At 42.0% G+C, this 20,297-nt stretch overlaps 1 protein-coding gene across 1 annotated transcript in view; it reads left to right on the top strand.

Moving 5' to 3' along the window:
- TRABD2B (TraB domain containing 2B) overlaps positions 1-20,297 on the top strand; it is a 294,426-nt gene that overhangs the window by 167,698 nt on the left and 106,431 nt on the right. The window contains exon 4 of the mRNA XM_042785821.1: positions 7,889-8,063. Coding sequence (XP_042641755.1) covers positions 7,889-8,063 — 175 coding nt within the window. The remainder of the gene's footprint in view (positions 1-7,888; positions 8,064-20,297) is intronic.

The raw sequence follows: 20,297 nt of genomic DNA, 5'->3' as shown, positions 1-20,297 counted from the left end.
TTTCCTCTATTGACAAATGTAGATGTTCCAGTGGCTCACAGACCTGAGCTACCCGATCTGAAACTCAAAGACCTCCGTGTTCACATTCAAGTTGCTGCGCCATGCTGAGCGATACCCAAGCTACCTTTAAATCGGGTAGGCCGATTACAGAAAGCTTGCTGGCATGAACTGCAATGTATCTGCAACTTATGTGGACCCTGAGCAGTAATGTGGATGGGCAGGGATTAGCTCACAGCCAGAAGTGGCTCCCCAGAGCTGGTCACAAGAAATGTGCTTGCTCTTACACTGGCCTTCCTTATGGTCTTGGACTTTCTTTTCTCCCTCACTTCCCTTCAAGCAAAATGCATTTTTGCCTTTTCTTCCCTCCAGCCTCATCCAGGTATTTTCTGTGGGTTTCTGATGCCCTACAATACTGAGTTTGTGAGAGCAGACTCTTCTTCATTGCTATTTCCAGGGAAAAGGATACAGGCAAGCTGTCGAGGGTAGCTAGCCTTGTGCCTTTTTCCTCTGAGGCAGCAGACAGAGGAAACAACGTGTTGGAAAAGAGCAGTAGGGCTCACTAGCATGGGGGGCGTGAGACACACCTACCTCAGCCGCTGCCCCAGGAGCCTGAACACCCCCCCGGCTGGATGGGAATGGGGGTCTTATCAGTGCAGCACAGCCCAGCAAAAGGAGTCATCAGCTTTTAGCTCAGAGAGGATTAGACATGGCTAAGCAAAGCAAAAATGCTGGAAGCTGGAGCAACACATCCCAGTTGCAATGAATCAAAGCCAGAAAATGTTTTAGGGTTCATGAAGTCCTAGTCCGGTCAACCACCAGTCCTCAAGACCATATTTTCCAGCAAGGGAGAGCTGGCTGTCCCTTTGCATTGCTTTTTTTCAGAGCTGTTCCCTGCTTTTGGAGGCCTGGGACACTACAGACTCCTGCTAAGCCAATGATGTGATGGAAAATCCATTCCTGCTGTGGAAATGCTGAGTTAGTCCAAACCCCAGCAGTGCTTCCCAGAGGGCTCCGTGGTGTGGGGACGGCGGTGGCCGGGCGGCGTGGCTGGTGGACAAGTGTGGGTGGGAGAAGTGTAACCGGCTTTTTGTTGTGCGCTCAAAACTTGCAAGCCTCTGGCTCTAGTGAGAGTTGTCCCTGGTGAACTGCTCCGTTTGCTGCAAAGGGGTGGGAACAAAACTGGATGAGCACAGACTGCGGATATGTTTATACTTTCTGTGACTTCAAATCAGTCTGAGTCTGTATCTGAGTTTGGTGTCAGGGTATACTTCTAATAAACCATCTTAGCAGCCCAAAATCCACCAGACTGGCATACCTATCCTGACTACAACCTCCAAAACATGCTGGATGTACCTGTAGTATATTCTCAAATCCAATTTTGGGTAGATGTTTGCACTGGGAAAGGGAAAGGAGTGATGGAACTGACTTATCCTAAAGATTAAAGACTCCTTTTACAGTCCACTCAGGCTTCTAATATATTACTTTAAATTCTGGTGCTTAGAAGAAAGCCATAATGTGTTAATCACAACATGTTTGAACTGGATACCATCTTGCAGAGGTCCTTCATGGTTTCCCTTTTCTATAACAAGCTGGAAGCTCATCATCTTGACAGCTGCCAACTTTGAGCTTTGGGCTAAATCAGATTAACCACGCACCCCGTTCCTTGGCCAATGATGGAAGGTCTCTATCGGGATAGAAGCTTAGGAGTGCTGGAGGAAAAACAGTCAAGTCAGCAGTAGCATTCGTCTCTGCAGCATCCAATTCCTCCTCGTGGAGATGCTTGCTCTTGCAGACCATTCACTTTGCACTATTTGTATCCTTTGTATCAGAGGCTGCAGTAAGTGGATATTGCTCTCCCAGATGCCAGAAGGGTCCATAAATCAGAGGGAAACAGGTGTCTTCCAAGTCCAGAGCAGTATATTTTACAGCACTGCAGCAAAAAAAACACAATGCCCTGTCAAGGCTGGTTAATGGGAGGGTATCCTCCCTTCGTAAACGAATGATAACTCAAGCTCACGTGTCAGGCTCTGCCCCAAGAAGGGCTGGTGTGAATTTAGGTCGGCTCACTTTGTTGGAGGAGCCAGTGGGTTTCAGGATGCTGCTTTGGCTCCCTGGCAGCCCCCATAAGCCATGCTGTCAGCTCTTGAGATCCTTATCTTGCATAGTGCTGTCAACCGTGTAAAAGTTCCTGACCTGCGTGGTACAGGGAAAATCCTTCAAAGCACGATCCCTTACTTGTCTTCTGGCCTCTGTCCACATAAAGCTCATAAACTAGAAGACTAATAAAGAGAACCCAATCTTTATCGTATTTTAAAAAAAATATTAATGTAGTCGGCATGATCTGGGAACAACTCCCTGCTAACAACTGGAGATAAGGATTACTAGCACAGAGGCTGAGCCCTCCTGTCAGGGAAAGATGGATGGGGTTCGTATTGAGGTGCTGGACTGAAACTCAGGAAGCTGATGGCCAACTCTCTGCCTTGCCATAGATGTCCTTTGTGACCCTGGGTGTGCCTCCTCCTATTTTCTCTATTTATCCTGTGAACGCTCTGTGGACAGAAGGAGAAGTAAGCATTTTTATTATTAAGAGATTCTCCTCCAAGGATTAGTGATGATACTGTACTTGTGGCAGTCTGGAGTCTGGACACTGCACGGGAGGTGGGGCTGGAAAGCCATTAGTTATCTGCTGATTAGGAGACAGTGGGAGAAAGGAGTCTCAGAGGCCAAGAGGGTTGACTAATATAGAGGAAGATGGTGGCAGGAAAGGCTTTAGGATCACTATATTTTCCATGGCAGAGGCTGGCTCCCCATTTCCCTATCTAAACTTCCTCTTCATCTGCAGATAGACATGGTTGAAGACCACCTCTGCTTGCACGCAGACAAAAAGGTCACACAGCCTTTATTCTAACATTAGTAGTAGTGTTTTTTCATTGACATAATCTTACCATTTGAATTCACATTCCAGAAATAGGTCAGCATCACTGGAACAGAACGAGGCTAAAAAAGGTTATCAGAAGATTGGGAAATGTAGTGTATAGGAGCAGGAACGATAACAACTATTCCTCCACATCTGAATGTGATTTGATAGTAGACTGAATCTAGAGCAGTTCCACTGTAGCCAATAGATCCAAAGGAGGAAAAAAAAAATGCTAACCAAAGTTGATGGTGCTTACACGTGTCCAAAAAAATTATTTGCACATAGATACTCACAACTTGTGCCTCTGCCCAGAATATTTGTCCAAATATTTAAAAATAGTAAATAAGAAAATGTACTTAAATGTAGTCTGATGTTTATGAGTTTTCAACTGAATTTTGGCAGTAAGCCCTGAATGTGATAAAAGATTCTACACCAATATATTTTGCTTTTCTCTTTTTTTTAGTTTTTTTTCCCCACTTCTTTCTCTCTATAGACAAAGCTGACAACACAGCATAGATCTTGAGATACGTCTGATGCATTTTTCTAAGCTTAAATATGTTGTTAGCTTTTATGCTGGTGATTACAGCAGAATCTCAGCCTCCTTCCACAAAGTATTTGTGGGAAGAGAGGTTACCACTGAGCATCGCCCTGGACTTCGGGTCTTCCTTTGGGTCCTTCAACAGCTAGATTCAGCCAGTGCCTTGTATGTAACATCAAGTCGGAAAGTCTTGCTGTCTCCATATTACAGATGGACTTTTGAGTGACGGGAGGAATAAAGCCAAATGCTTCAAAGATACTTAGTGGAGGTTAAGTGCTGAGTTTCCTTTGAAGGTCTAAACCCAAATGTCATGCTTGTGATCATGCAAGAGATTTGTTTCGCCCATGGGAACAGAACCATTTTTTCAGGGTAGTGTCATAACCACTTCACAATCCTTCCTCTTTCTTCCTCCTAAAGCTCCCACTGACTTCAAAGATGAAGAATTATGGCCCGTGTCCCACAGCACTGTGAGCTCAGATGTGTGTGCAGAGCTTTACCCACACATATTCCATCAGGGATACTGACTCAAGTAAAATTGCACAGGCAGTGTGGAGAAGAAAAAATTTCAGTAAGGCTGGTACTTATCTTCTTTTTTGTTCTCATACTCTCTTCCTTTAACCTCAAAAGCTTAACTAAGAAATGCAGGGTGTACATAATAACTGAGTTTGAGGTCTATCTATAAGGTCCATAGGAGAGCCATAATCCAAAGTAAAAGGGAATAGAAAAAAGGAAGAAGTCTAGCTGATTCTGTCAAACAAAATATACTTTCTTTTGAACACCTCTGAATGAAATATATTATTGAGTTTCCATGGGAAATACGTAGTGTGTGTATTTATGTATATATGAGTTGGTTGGATTCTCGGAAAACTGCATGGCTTGCAGACTGGACAAAAAGAATCTGTTTATCTCTTGTTGTGTGTATCCACTACAAAGTGAGCACACTCCAGATGATGGGTAGCACTCTGTTTTTCTGCTGATCCAACTGCTACTCTCCTAGATGAATAGCAAAATTAGAAGTTAAGATTTTTCAACAGTCACATCATCTACCTCACTATACATTTAAATAATAGTAGCAGTATTCAGCTATTATCAGGAGGCCAGTCCCTCGCCCATTGGCTCAGCAAATGTCTCATCCATTCAATTCCTGTTCAAAACAACAAATACCTATCATTAAAATGTTAAAATTAATTTTTACACTGAATGGAAACAAAAATATTTGATAAAGTGGAAGAAGGAAAGTTTATCCCTCTGGTGCATTCTTTAACCCATCCTTTTAAAACAACGGCTTTCCTTTTTTTCAAAAAAAAACACTTAAATTCTGGCTGCAGTTAACAGCCTCCTAATTGCATGTGACTGTTTCTTGACTTCCTGATCCCTGTCTGGTGGTTAGGAATCCAAAGGGTTTCTTAAATCAACAGGAGCAGCTGCCTCGTTGAAACCAGGCATGGTGTATGTCACCAACTGTGGAAAGGAACTGTGATACAAAGAGGAGAGGAGGTGATTAATGGGGCCAGTGTCGTAGCTCAGAGTGTGGTTGCACTACTGTGTATGGGCATACTTACTTCAATCATTTATCTTCTGTTCTCTACCACACACATGCAGAAACATACCTGCACATTTTTTTTTTGCCAGTGATGGAGCAGTCATTAGAAATACAGGAATGCATGAGGTGAAATGGGACCTGTAGCTGATGATATGCCTCTAGAGGTGATGGCTTCCTTTGTCTTGTTCCTTGGACAAGCATGAGAAATGCTGACAAAACCCAGTCCTTAGTTTTAAATTTATCTCTCTGCCACTGGCAAATTCTTTCCCACAGGAGCGAAAGGAAGAAAAGGAAGGTGCTTTCCTTCTTGACAAATACCATCTTGGTCAGGGTCTGAACACAACTTCTGTCCTTTGGCTATCTAGACCTCCAGCATCAGAGCTTTCCCCTAGTTGGAGTGGGATGCACAAAGCCATTCAATCCCCCAACATTGCTGCTCATACTTTGTTTAAGAGCAGGTTGTCCTCACAAGCAATGCCATACCTTGCTTTCCCCAAAGTATCTCAGGTGATTCGAGACCAGGTCCCATCAGTTCCCAGCCTTCACTTCCCTTCAGCCAAAAGCAGAGGAGAGTTCTCTTATGTGGGTGTTGAGCCATCAGATGTTCCCAAAAAAATTTCACCTTCCATTTTGGTCTCTGAAGGCTCCCTTGACTCCTGGCTCCGCTACATCAAATCATTAAACACAGAGTGCCAGTGTAGAGGAAATACAAAGGCTTGTGATATCTGCATGGACCGACTGATTTACAGCTATGCTTTGCAGAGTTTATTGCAAGTGTTAAATGGCTACTCATTCCTCAGACTTTATTCCTATAATAAAAATCTCTCCCTATCTTTCACCAGGAATCAAAGCCACTACATCCTTTGCTGCCTTATCCAGCAGCATTTTACCCCTCTGGTGCTGGCAGGCTACTCCTGCATCCCTTTGAGACAAACACATGTTCTTGCCAGACATTGAGGCAGCTTCTTTGTGTGTTAACAGGAAACTGGTGTCTCCAATAGGTCTGGCTTAATGGGACTTATTATTCGTTGAGTGCTGGCAATGGGCTAAACTGAGAACAAGGTGCAAAGTACTTGCATGCTCTGAGGAGTTCACAAAGTATGCTGGTAAAGCCAAGCCATGCTGGAAAGCCCCGAGGAAGGAATGACTCAGGGTAATGCAATTAAACCCTTAAGGAGGGACATGCTTTGAGAAGTATGGTGATTTAGCAAAGCAGGTTGAGAAGTTGTTTGGAAAATTAAAGGTCCAGCTGGTCTGGATGGCTCAATGGTCTGGGGCTGGTCACTCTCAGCAGCAGCATTAACCCCAGCCTCAGGGGATTCCCTGGTTCACAGGAGATGTGGTGCCAATCTCTGTCTCACCCAGCTGGGTACAGCCTTTTGTGGGAATCCAGAGCAAGGCCCAGACTTGTCCTTTTGCATGGTGAGAAATCTCTGCTGCTTGGTCCCTCAGACATTAGGAGAGCTGTAGATGGGGCTGAAAGGTAAAAGCTTTAAGAAGAGCCACTGGAAAGACAGAAATCAGTTCTTTCCCTAAGACTTGCTGAAAGATTTTGGAGAGGCAGTATGAGTGAAGAGGGTGGGAAAAGACAAAAATTGTTGTGTAAAATCACGTGGCCAAGTGTGAGCGTAAGAGGTGGACTGAAAAACAAAGACTAAAAGCAAGTTTTAGAAAATGAATACAGGAATTTGGTATAGTAGAAAACCAGAGAAAGAATTAACCAAAGTAACAGAGTCCTTGCATCAAGTATTTCAGCACAGTGAGCGAGGGATGTTCCCCTTATGGGTTGTGCATGCAATATCATTACCACTGACTCAGATTAACACTGGAAATCCTGGCAGATTTACATGCACCCAGGGACTCAGAAATCTGAATCTGGGTTTTGCAGCTTAAGCTGCTTTCCAGAGGTGAGGCAAAGAAAATCTCCGGAAGGTGCCTGGGTCCTGTTAGCAGTCATCAAACACTGCCCACTTACAGCACTTCTCGCTGCAGGGCCCATAGCCTGCCAAACTCTCACGGTAGACCTTGGACCCTCACTGCGTCGAAACAAATTGCCTGTCCTCATAATCAGAGACTTCTGGCTTGTCTGTCCATATAGCTTGGGTCTTGGCTCATTCCTGAGTCTGCTGCCTTCACTCAAACAGTCCTCGGGGTTTCAACCTTTCTTCTGTGCCTATGAACATCTCTCCTCACAAAAACAGGGACTGAAGGAGCAGTTCTTCTGGAACTCCCTTACTTAGAAATATCAGGAATGGCCTAGGGATTTATGTGTTGCAATGAATGGTCTTCTCTGGTGAGACCTAATAGCATCTAAAGCTGCAAGAAAGATGAGAGAATTTACCCTGTTTACATTTTCCAGTCTGGATTTGCTAACCTTTCCTTCTTTTTTAAACTGTTAGGTTATTAAAAAGGAGTCTATACAAGTCAAATCTTGCAGTCCTTACTTGGTGGTGACCTTGGCTGAGAGCAGATTACAGGATTTGCTCTGGTGTTAAATGGCCAATGAACTGTGTTGAAGAAGCAGAGAACAAAAGTTTTAGTAACTCACCCGAATGTAACACCTAAAACTACATTCTGCTGAAGGAACAGAGAAAAGTCAAAATGAACTTGTTTCGTTTAGTAAAATACAAGTCTCACTTAAAAAAAAAAAAAAAAAAAAACAAAAAAAAAAAAAAACAAAACAACAAAAAAACCCCACGTTGTTTTGTGATTTGTTTTTGCTTTGTAGAGTTCCCAGCAACTCATAAGATCTCATCCTCTAGTGTTTTGGGGTGTGGTTTTTTTTTGTTAGTGGTGCTCAGGTGGTTTAAATAAGGCTAGATGAAAACATCTGGTGTTTTGGTGATTACTTAACCACTGTCACCTGAACTGCAATCTCTCTCCATTTCAGGTCCCTAACTTCATCAACACAACTCTCCCACCCCACGAGCAGGTAACAGCTCAGGAGATAGACAGCTACTTCAGACAGGAGCTCATCTACAAGAGGAATGAGAGGATGGGGAAGAGAGTGATGGCACTTTTAAGGGAGAACACAGACAAGAGCTTCTTCTTTGCCTTTGGAGCAGGTACAGCATGAATTTTTCTTTTTTGCTTGCTTATCGTGATTGGAAGTAAGGTGATTTGAACAGGATTTTGTTTCTGGTCCTGAGGGAAGAGTTCTTAGGGGACTTCCCTTTGAAGCAAAAAGGCTTTTGTTTGTCTCAGCCTGCTTCTAAAATGCAGTGAGCTGATGTAGGAGGTGGGCTTGGGTCTGGCCAGGCTGGAGACAGGCTGCACACCTTTGCTTTCCATATGATTATAGAAATGTAAAGCTGTTAATGCTTTTCATGCTGTTGTGTTTGTGTCCTTCCCAGCCCAACCTGAGGGCTGCTTCGATTATATTCCCATCGTAGTTGTGCGTGTGGCTGCAGGTGTGGGAGATGGTTGAAGCGTGTTTGTATTTGCAAGCCCAGGTACTGATGGCAGTGACTGTGGGAATACAAGCCTTGCTGTGCTGTAGGCACGTGTGTGTGGCTCAGGGTTCTGGCCTGCAATTTCAACCCGTTTGGGGTTGCTGGAGTTAGACTTCCTCAATGGGTGACTTAAATACTTTGGTGCTGTGTCTGTATAGACTAGCTGCTTTTGGATCTTGAACAAATGCACGAGTTATGTATGTAACTAAATACCAGCATTTAAAATCATTAAGTAAAAATCCAGTGTGTCCTTCTGTTTAAATTCTCTCTGAAGTCTGCAAAACAAGGATGTCTATAGTGCTTCTGTGAGTCTGCAACAGTATGTGCTACTGTCCTTTCTCTCTCTTCTTTTATTGATTTTTCCCTTTCCTATGGAATTCACGTTTCTGTGTGATAAGAGTATAAACAATAACTCTTGAGGCTTCAGTTCAGCAGAATCCTGAGCATCGGCTTAAGTGGCTTTTTGAGCTCCCTTGACTTCAAGGCAGGCTGAGATTGTCGTGCCGAGAACGGATCCGCTCCTCCTGTTCCCTCTCCTTGATAATTTCTCATTTTTGACAGAACTTTGTTTCTTATCCCATGGCTCTTGCTATGAACTTTGGCAACAACTCGCCTTTCGCTACTCACTTTGGTGGGAATTTTGATTAAAGACTGCAGGGTTCAGCAGAGATACATGCATTTTGATGTATTATTTTTTTGAGTGTATCCAGACTGAATTTTCCCAAGCTTATTTAATCTCAAGCTTGCCTGATATTTCTGTCCAAGGAGTTTTGCTTAACTTTTTACAGTAGGAAAATATATTGTAGTAGTTCATAATTGGATAGGGATTAATAAAAAATAGCTTGTCTAACTAGGGGAGTGAGGTTTATCAGAGATTATCGAATATGGATCCTTTCGATGTTTCCAGTTCTGGAAGTCCCTAAACTAGTATATACTGGAGACGGGAGGATAAACTGGACATCATTTCCCACTTGCCCTGCTCTGTACACACTTTTCTTGGGCATCAGTTACAGACCATGGCTTGAGAAGTGATCTTCAACTAGGTGGGTCATGAATCAAATCCACTGTAGTTGTTTGTATGTGCTAATACCAGAAATTAAGCTAAGCAAATGGATACTAATTACATGTTGCTTTCTATAGAAAGTCACATCTCAGTTGTGGGACGTTTGAGCATTAATTCCCTGTCCCCATCGGAGAGCATCTACCTGAAACTCCCAGGCAGCATCACTTGGGAAAGAACAAGTTGTCCTTTACTTTCTGTTCTTTTGCCATGTTGAAAACCACCTTTGTGGCTGGGTTATTTCTTTTTTCCAGCACTGACTGTAGCAGGACAGAACAGACGCATGCAGTCGGATTTATTGAATACCAGGCTGTGGGAAATGCCAAAGAAAGCTTTTTGGTTTGGGTCCTTTGTTCCAGCATCCCTTTGGCCTTTCTCACTCACATGGGCCATTCCTACTTTAAGTACAGTCAATTCCTCTCCTCTTCTCTCAGATGTTTTTTAAATTGTGCAGTAAGTACTGAGAAAACTACTAATTTTTCAATGCCAGAACTTTTATATGGCTGAAGTACAAGCAAGTTCATTTCCTCTTATAATTCAATTTTTTCTTCTGAAGGTTTTTGTTATTTTGTTTTGTTTGTCTTTTTTTCCTCCACGCACTAAATTGTAAAAGTAGCTTTTATTTATACATTTTGTATTTTGTATTCTTATATCTACTTCTTGAATTTTAAGGGGTTTTTTTGATATATGCTTGGGTCATGAATTCAAACTGTTTTCCAAAATGTTGAGGGTTTGGTTTTGCTTTTTATAAAAGTGAAAGGTGTTTTTGATGAAAGTTGAGGCTTTCATATATTTTCATGAATTCTGAAGTGCAAAATTTTAGGAATGCACCTTTGGTTAGGACAGGCATGATAAGAGTCTGCGGGAGTGCATTTGCTCTCAGAACAGTGCAAAAGGTATTTCACTCCATTTAAGATTCTGCGTATTTAAGACTAACATGACTGATTTGAAAAGAAGTATTCTGGATAATGTACTTCAATGGGTATTGTTCTTATGCTAAGCATGATCTCTGCATTAATCCATTTATTTTAAGGATATGAGAACTAATGAATGAATAATAATTTAAATATATGTGCGTATTATGAATTGGTTTTCAGATTTCATGATCTCCATCATAGTTTCTGGGAAGGGAAGAATTTGATAAAACTGTGCTGGCAAATTAGGAAAACTACTATTTTCCCAAATTAGAAAGTAAGTCTGTTGAGAGAAAAGCACCTTGGAAAAACTTCACCAAACGCAGTGTTAAGGACCGGGACTGCTGTAGGAGGGAATCCCCAAGCCCTGCACGATGATTCCTTTGGGCTCAGTGGCACCCTGTAACTCACAGGTGTAGCTGGAGGCTAAGGGCTTGGGGACAGAGTCCTACCCTGAAAACGGCCCTCCCAGGGCAGAGCCCTGCCTGGCTCCTCCGGTGGCCTCCCCACAGGGAGCCATACCGCGGGGAAACTGCCGCAGTTAGGCTTACCTGGCCTCTGCACAGCTGTGGGTAGCAACTGGAGCACTGTCCTCGGCTTGATTTAAGATCCCAGTGCCACGGGTGGGTAGCTCAGTAGTGTCTGGCACTGAATTAGTATAATGAGCTTGACTAAGCCAGGAGACACCACGCAGGTGTCTTTGCAAATTGCAGCCTGGTTCAGTTCAGCGTATCCTTCTCAATGACTGCAGCAGCAAGACACTTTATAGACTTCTTCAGGAGTAGGTAGGTTCGTCCTTGTTTAGAACCAAAAAAAAAAAACCCAAAAAACAAAACATCAACAACAAAAAGCAAACAAACAAACAAACAAAAAAAAACAACAGGAAAAAAAAAATAACCCAATCCACACATACGGGTCACTGTGACTAACAGGAGTAATTTACAGGATTGAAACCACAGCTGGCTTCAGCTGTAAAACAAGAATGATGGTATTCTGGCTGCCTGATGGTGCAGAAGCCCAGCGCTACTGAGCTGGAGGATGCTGGTGTCTGTCAGCAGAAATTGTGGTCAGTGTCGTGGGTTTGGACTGGCCAAAATCCCTTCCAGGTTAAAACATGGAAGAGTGTAAATCCCTGTGCCCGTAATAAAAAAAGGTACTTTACCATCTGAAAACCCATAGGTCATCCAGTGTAAACTGAATTCCCATCTGGCTGGAGGAGAGCACGGGTGGAGGGAGACGTGGCAGTTCCCCTCACCAGATCTACATAACCTTCATGTAAGGCAAGATCCTACAACCTGGTCCCACCACATCTGGTGGGCAGGTCAGGTCACTGCTGGAAACATGCCCACTGTTTTCAGATGGAAGATGATCAAACCCAAGGAGAGGTACAAGAAATAAAAATTGCGTGCAAGTTGGTGCAGAGTGCCGCTTGGGTACAGCAGAAGTTACCTTGGGAAAAACACTGCTGTTTTTCTAAGATTGCTTATTTCTGAGAAAAGCTGTGGTCATTGGGCTGATTGGAATATAGCAGGCATTTAATTTAGCTGCCTGTGCAATTCTCCATGTTTATAGACTGATTATTAGCTGTTTTACACATAGAATTTCTACATTCTTGATCCTGCCTTGCTTTTAAATGAAGGCTGATCAAAATCTTTCAGGTGATACTCAATGTTCTAATGAAAAACTATTTGAGGAAAAAAGAATTTTTCTGTTTGCTTCTGAAAAAGCAAGTCCTTCTTGCAGACATCGATCAAAATCCCGAGTACTTGCGTGTTGTTCTCCTCTGTAAAGTGAGATTCTCAGTTGAACTGATTTCCTATGTGTCATTTAGAGCTGAGCTGCAAAGCACTTGTGGTGCATTGCAGAAGAGGTGGTTCAGAGTCTGGTCCGTAACTGAGCATGAGGCTGTGAAACATTGAACAGACAAGGGGACAGGTATTTGAACATCCAAGCAAGCTGAGATAAACCAGTTTTTAGATACATAAAATGAAGCAAAGGATTTTTATGCTGTTGGAAGATTTTTTTTTTGTTCCAGTATTAAAACAAACAAACAAAAATACACAATTTAAGTAGATCTCTTCAGTTTTCTGCCATTTTTTAAAAATAGAGTAGACTTTTCAATAGATTCCACCTTCCCTGCCTTCCGTGGCATTACTCACAATTTAAATGTATTGGAGCAGTTCAGACTTTTAATTTATTCCTTTATAAAACACATAAGAGTGAAAATAGCCATTTATTCTTTCTACTTGCATTTCTTTCTCCTCTCCAAGAAAAATACAGGCTTTGGGTAAAATGGGACGCAGCTCTGTACACTTCATTCTTCTCCTGCCAGGGTTTACCGTATTCAGACTTAATGTGAAAATCTCGCCATACCTATATTCATAGTAAGTATACTCTAGTAATGAAACAGCATTTATTGTTTGTGCAGCTAAATGATATTTTTCAGGTAATAGACATTTTTCCCTTTGAATAAATAAAGGTAGCTAGACAGAGTACTTTCAAGTAAAACTTGGGGGTTTGCTTGGTTTCTGTGTTTTGAAAATCCATCCTGAATTGCTAGGAATTATTGATCCCTAATAACAGTGCAGTATCTTAGACCTAATATGCAGACAACTTAAAGGTCCATTTACATTCAAAAAAGAGACACACAGCCAAGAGCACATGGGCTGTTAAAAAGAGTTAATATTTTGGCAACTAAGACTATACACATAAAGTCAATGTTTAAGAAAAAAATCACTCTGGTTTATTTCATTTTTATGGGCAAATAATTTTCAAGTAACACTTATGATAACAGATGGATAAATTTATGTCTGCAGTTAATTTGAACGATAATTTCCTTAGGATGTTTTACTTACTTGCATTTCTTTCTTTCTTTTATGAGAGCTGTCAGTTTTGTAGCTGAAAGCTGGATTTACTGCTTCAGAAATTCGGATGCTGCTCCAGTTCACAATGTTTATTAGCAGCCAAATCAGTAGGCTGTAAGGCAGAGGGCTTGGTTATTTAAAATAATAAATATATCACGGAGAACATTCTTTAGGTGCTGAGACAGAGAGTTGAAATGCAAGTACTATAGCATCTCCTGCAGCAAGAGGAGAGTAAAACTGTCTCTGGACCTGTGGTGGAGGACAGCACATGTTTTCCCACCCCACCAGGTCCAGGCAGCCCCTTGTGTCAGAGAAGACCCGGCCTGTGGTCTGTGGTGTGGTGGAAGCTGGAACGGGCTGGTGACCACAGCTCCTGATGATGTTCATGTGTGTTAGCAGGGATCGATGGCATGTGAAAGTCAGAACTCTTGCTCAGCTCTAGGCTTCGGTGGCGGAGATTAGTTACCTACTTGTTGATGGATTAGGTTTAAATTTCTGAGATGTTCTGCAAGAAAAAAAGATACAGAATCTGTAGATGTCTGTGTGCTCCGGTGGAAGCAGAGGAGTCTGTCCCAGAATAGGAACAGCAGAAATAACTTTGTTTCTATGCTCAGAACAGGTAAATTCCCTCCCTATCTTGCAGAGTTTTGTCAGACAGCATTGGGCAGGCAGTGTCATCAGTAATGGTTCTGATAATCATAAATTAGGATGTTAACAATCATCATAGAATAGTTTGGGTTGCATCTAGTCCAACCTCTCAAACAATAATATTACATATTGTTTCCAAAATCTTTTGGAAATGTTATCTGGTCGTTCTTCATAATGGGACTCGGAAGTGGGTTGCACTGTGTTTTCACTAGGGAAAGAGAACTGTGCAAGTTTTCTATGTGATGGGGTTGATGTGAGAGCACAGGGAGAATATAAAATCTCCTTCTCCTAGTTCTCAGCTCCAGCTCTTTCCCTTTTGTCCTCTCTACAAAGCATTCAAAAGGGAACTTTCAGCACACATTGTTTTAGACACCGGAAATACCAAAGATCAGGCTCACCCTTCACCTTCTGGAATGACTGGGGAGTGACAGACATCTCCAAGGTGACTCAAGTCTTGCGTGGTCTTGATCACCACTGAGATGTGCTTAATTTTCTCCCAAAACTAAAGGGTCCCTGGGGAGACACCCAGATGATGCAGCTGTCTTGAACATGCTTCATCCACAGCTAAAAAGGTGACCACCAAAGTGACGGAACATGATGGCTGTTGCATTTGAGTAGGGGGTGGTGGAAGTGGGATTTTTTTGTTACTGGAAACTCTATTTCTACTCATTAGTTTGGGAAAGAAAAGGAAGTGATGGATCCTATATGCAGTTTAAACACAAGTAATTAAAATCCAGAAAGCCTTTGTGAAAGCCATTAGCACCTGCCACCAGATCTGGCACTCAAGTTCACATATGTTACTTGAAAGTGGTTTTCTAAAAGGGAAATGCCTTGAGGCGGCCATCCAACTGCACACTGAGGGCTGGGGTTTTACAGATGTTGAATATGCAAATAACTGTTTTGCACTCCCAGCTAATGCAGTGTTGCATGTGAATCAGGCACGAAGTTACACCCACTGTTGTGCTGCTGGGAGTGACCTCAGGCTGGTATCAGAAGTCCAGTCCTACATCTTCCAGGATTGTGTAGCTCTTTCCCATTTCCATTCTTCATTTTGGACCCTCGTAGAACATAAAAGAAAAAAAAGAGAAAGAAAAAAAGAAAACACTTGCAGGCTGAAATATAAAGAGACTTTATCCCCCGGGTCAGGCGTCCTGGTCCAGCACTGATTAGTGGTGCTACTGACATCACTAGCACAGTTCATCAACGGGTTGTCTCAGTGGAGCAAGAAGTTGGCGACCAGGAGATTGAACTTGGCGAGCCTACAAAAGAGAAGAAAAGGGTGAATTAACAGTTTGCAGATGCTAGAATTCCCTCTGCTCATGTTTATTTGGGCATCCAGATGCTTATAGTGAGGTCAGCCTGTTTTTGTGTATGGACTTCTTTTACTATTAGTTTTTAAGGCAAAGTATCACTTTGCTTTTAAAAATAGACTTGCATGCTAATTTTGACCAAAACCATGTAATTGATTCATTTAAAAGTCTGCATTAAACAAGCAATGCCTGATTCTCTTTTCAGACACTCTGTTGTAAATCAGGAGATACTCCACTGGGGAAAGGCTTGTTCCAAGTGAAAATCCAGCATGTAGGCTTTTAAAATTGGAGGAACTTTTTAAATGTGCATTGATCTTGTATAATATAGAGGTTTGGAAGCCCCTGAATATTTGCTTTTCACCTGAAGCTTAAATCAGCAAAGAGAGAGCGTCTGAGTTAGGGAGGCCAAAATAAACCTGCCTGCACTACCCTATTGTGAAAAGGGAGCTGCTATTCTGAAGTCTGATTCCTATAATTCTGATTTAAGAAAAACTCCTGTTGTATAACAAGTTATTAATCGTAGAAACACAGTATAGCATATGCAATGGTGAGAGCTATCTTGAGGCTGCTGTCACCTGTACCAAGCAAGGAAGGCAGGAGACATAACAAGTAAAAGAACAGATTTGTGTAATTGGGTTTGCGCTTTGCTTTTTTTTCCTGGTGTGTCACCACCTAAACTGTTGAGGGAAGCTGGACAAGCCCTGGACTCCTTTTGGTGGTCTGGTGGAGAATTCATGGTGCTCAATGGGGAGTCCTGCCTGGCCACTTCTCAGTGTTGCTTTAATCATAACTCCACTGAAGGAGCTCCAAATCCAGGCCTTTATGTTTGTTAGTTGCAGGTATTCAAGTAAATGTTAAAAGCAAGTAGAATGGGCCTTGCAAACCACAGTGTATACATTTACCATCTCTGGTGTAATTCTTCCCATGATGAATGGGGAAAGTTGCCTGTATGCAGTAGGATTTTGATTTAAAGAAATGCATACATTAATGTCAGCTCCTCTGGGTCCCTGACATTTTCATATCGTTTTTATTATTACGCCTGTGCCAAGTTCTACTGTATAAGTCTAATTCTGCCTGCCTGTTCTCAAAGAAAAGAAAGCTATATTGGCCCCTCCTGTCTTATAATATAGAGATTTTGGCTATGCCCTTGCTGTGTTTCTCTTCAGCATTTGAGATCTAAAAATGTAGATGTAATTCAGGAAATTTTCCTCTTTTCAGTACTGCAAAGAATCATGACTGACTTACACCCAGGTTTAAGCACTCTGCTGAACAGGAATGGGATTAAGCGTGGGATGAAATACTCTTTCACCCACACACACAGGCAAGAACTTGCTGTGGATCCACAGGCCACCCTCTAAGCTCTCAGAAGACCAGACAGAGGTCTCGTATAAATCTAGATTTCACAACAGGAGTGTTGAAATCAATATATGGATGCCAGACAATTCATCACTTTCCATCCCAAAACTATCTCATCAGAAAATTCCCAACCAGCTTCAACAGTGCTATTGGGAAGATTTTAAAAGGATGATGTGCAGAACCCAAAGACTGGCAATGTACCTCTAGCACTGAGATTTCTGTGGGGTGCTTGTGTGAAAAGTCAGACAGGATACAGATTGCAAAGGATGCAAGGATTTTGTCTCAGATGGGATACCTTTGTGTGCTACCTTCAGTGATTAAGATGTCTCCACACCCAAGTGTAATTCCAATCACCCTGATGTGTGCATTGTTGTCCCAGAGCAGAAAGAAATTTGGCTTCTCAGTTTCCTTAAAGTCAGAGCCTGGTAAACTAGTGCAAATCCTTCAGTAGCATTTCACGTTAATGCAAGTTGATGGGGCTGACATGGATTCATGTTCTTTTTTGCTGCCCCTCCTGCCTTGGTGCTCACTCCAGTGGAAGAACGTGGATGTCCCACGGCATCTTAGACCACCTTAGCCATGTCCCCTGCAGCCCCACTGTCGGAGCCTCAGCCTATTAGAGCAGGAACTGGAAAGGAAATTTAGTAGAGCAAGGAACCAGTTTGTACTGCTTGTGATGTTGGTCTCCTGCAGGTTCAAGCCATTTCTGACCAGGTTTAGGGCCAAGTTGCAGGACGACTGCCTATGGAGAAGAACCAGGGATCTTCCTGATACACAGGAAAGACAGGCCGTGGCCGCTGGCTAGAGTAAGTTGTTTTGCAAAAGTAGATGTGAAACTGAAGGCTTGAAAAAGCCTGGCCGTAATTTATGTGGATTTCTTGAGGATTTTTACTGGTATGGAAACTGAGACTGGAAATCTCATTAAACTGGGCGTTCTTGTGAGAGTTCCAGGTTTTCTTGGTCATGGTTATGCCAGGAATACCATCAGAGCAAACTCGCTGAGAAAGGATTTATGGATTTGGGATCAGATCCTATTCTCACTGAATTAATGGTAGTTCTGCAACTGACATCAAGGTGACTGGCATGTGCACCTGGATGAGACAACATTTATTTGTCATTCCAGTTCTTTAATCTGGGCTTCTACTTTCACATTACTGGAAAACATCAATACTCTCTTTATAAGCCTATTAAATTCCAGTTTCGTTGTTATTTTCTCTGGTAGATCAGAAGAGATGTGACAAGGAAAAGAAAACGTGTGTGAAAAATACCTCTGCCCAAAAAAAATATTTAAATATCAGAAATGTAAAGTGAAGATAGAATTACTTAGAAAGGCAGAAGGGAAATAATTAGAGCTCCAGCCAGTAAGAAGAGATGTCATAAACTTCAGTTATTCACCTCTCCTAGACTTTCAAAAGACAAACTTTGCCACTGTTCAGCCATTTTATAGAGGCCTGTAGAAAGCAACAGAGGTCTGTTGGACAAAAATGCTCTGGTGGCAACTAAAACTGGGCTCAAACCCAAGTCCAATACTTAAGCTGCCATCTGAAATTGGAAAAAGTTCAAGTTTATGCCTGAATCTCAGCTCCCTTTCTGCTCTGTACAATAGAACTAACGAAACCCTGAGTCTTGACTGATGGGGAATGAGAAGCATCTCCAATACATGGAAAATGTTGTTGTTTCAAAATGTTTTTTAAAAAGATTAGTAACAAAATTTGAAATTTATGGGAATTAGCAAAATGGAGAATATTGGTGTGCTAATACTAGGGTGCTGCTTTTGGTAGAAGCTCCAGAGCTGTGGCTGCTGGAAGCCCACAAGTGACTGGCTTGGAGCTAGGTAGCCCCAGAGGTCTAGATCTTGGAAGACGAGTTTGCTAAAGAGTTGTGAACTGAAATATGGCAAAATATGATTTCCAAACTACTGGGCTTTACAGCTGTTGATTTCCAGGCAGGCAATGGGAAAGAGAAGGCAGATGAATAAGAAGAAATCCAGATGAATTCCAGATGAATTCAGTGAGACCTAGCAAATGCTTTGATTTCAAGAAAAAGTTATTTACCAACTGAAAACTATTCTGCCAGAGAACTTCCAAACACCTTTTTAAATCTAAACACTTCGGCTCTATCCCTGGCAGAAAAGTGAAATTGCCATCATTTTCCTGGAATAGTGTTTGAGGACTGTACCAATGTGACTTGTATTTAATATAAATGAGTATTTTTAGTATTTTTCTGTACTTTATTATGGGAAATACCTTAAATACTGAGGTTTGCAAACTTTTTAAAATTGTATTTATACACTGAAGGTAAATGGAGAGAAAAATCAAATGCCACCACTGGGTTAACTCAGTATGAAATTCAGCACCAGTTTTCTGTATTTATACAGAATTCACATTCACTTTGCGTTTTTCCTTGAGGTGTTTGAGGTACAGTGAAACTGCTGTGAGGTTCTTATCACTTAGCGATCTGGTCTGGTTCCAGTCAAAAATTTCGCAGTACCTCTCACAGGGAGGATTGCTTTAAAAGGAACAAAATCTGCCAAAGAAATAAAGACTTCATTATTGACATCAATGCTATTTTTAATCTGGTTTCCTAAGGAAATGAAGCTTAAGCAATCATGGTGTTTGTGAGTATGAGTGTGTGTATATAGGTGTATGTGAATATGTCTTTCCCTCTCCTAAATTTTTCATCTGTTGGCTGATTATAACCAAACTTGACAGATGGCTAGAGTCTCCAAGATAATAATTTCTTGCATGCTTCATGAAAATAAGTGATTGGATAGATGAAAAAGAAATTCATAATGCATATCCACTGAAAGAGCACAGCATGAGCTCAACTTTTATTAGATCTCAGAAAATCCCTATGGGAAAGGGCGGTGAGACACATCTCCATAGACAACTGCACTTTATTGGTTCCTCTGCATGCAGGAGGATGTAGTGTGTAGTGTATATATATATCAGTCGTGGCATGGTTTGAACAGAACAATGATGTTTAGAGTAAATTGTTATTATCCAGAGTATCTCAGAAGCCATGTGTTACCTCTGGGCTGCCCTCTAATGAGGTGTTCATTCCCAAGTCCAGAGCAATATCGGGAAGCAGGTTTGTAAATGTGAGTGAAGCATGGCTCCAGGACTCTCTATAAACCTAATGAGTCATGGGCACTCGAACTGTGCAGCCTCACTACTGGTAATTGGCCAAGTGTGCCATCAACCATGCCCAAAAATGTTCTTAAGTAGCCAAGAGCTGAAAAGAGCATCAGAAACTCCTATGAGTCCAGGAAGCAGCCTGGGGCAGCATTCCTGTGTGCAGAGTTCAGAACACCTTCCCCAGAATGAAGGTCATTCCCTTGAGAGCTGAAACAGCTCATTGCCAATGGGGAACAAAATTAAGAAACAAAGGAAAAGAGTAAAGTGTGACCTGGAGGAAAGCAGTTTTGCAACATTAGCTTATCAGACAAGGGGATAGTTGTCACTTAGCAGTTGGAGAAGATGCTCAGAAAACATTGAGATGAGGACAGTGCTTGAAACCTTTCCAGAGCAAAATACAGATGGGGAACAGAAAAGCCAAGCCAGAGTTCTTAATTTATTTTTTCTTTCCTTGAGATTGAAAATTATGTATTTAGTATCTTGGTAACAGTGATAACTGTTGGGGTGGGACTCTCCCTCTTGAACTGTAGGTGTCTAAAAGTTCAGTCCATCTTCTGT

This window comes from Tyto alba, unplaced genomic scaffold (assembly GCF_018691265.1).
Source record: "Tyto alba isolate M040663 unplaced genomic scaffold, T.alba_DEE_v4.0 Super-Scaffold_1000006, whole genome shotgun sequence".
Lineage (NCBI taxonomy): Eukaryota > Metazoa > Chordata > Aves > Strigiformes > Tytonidae > Tyto > Tyto alba.
This window is presented reverse-complemented; position numbering and strand designations above follow the sequence as displayed.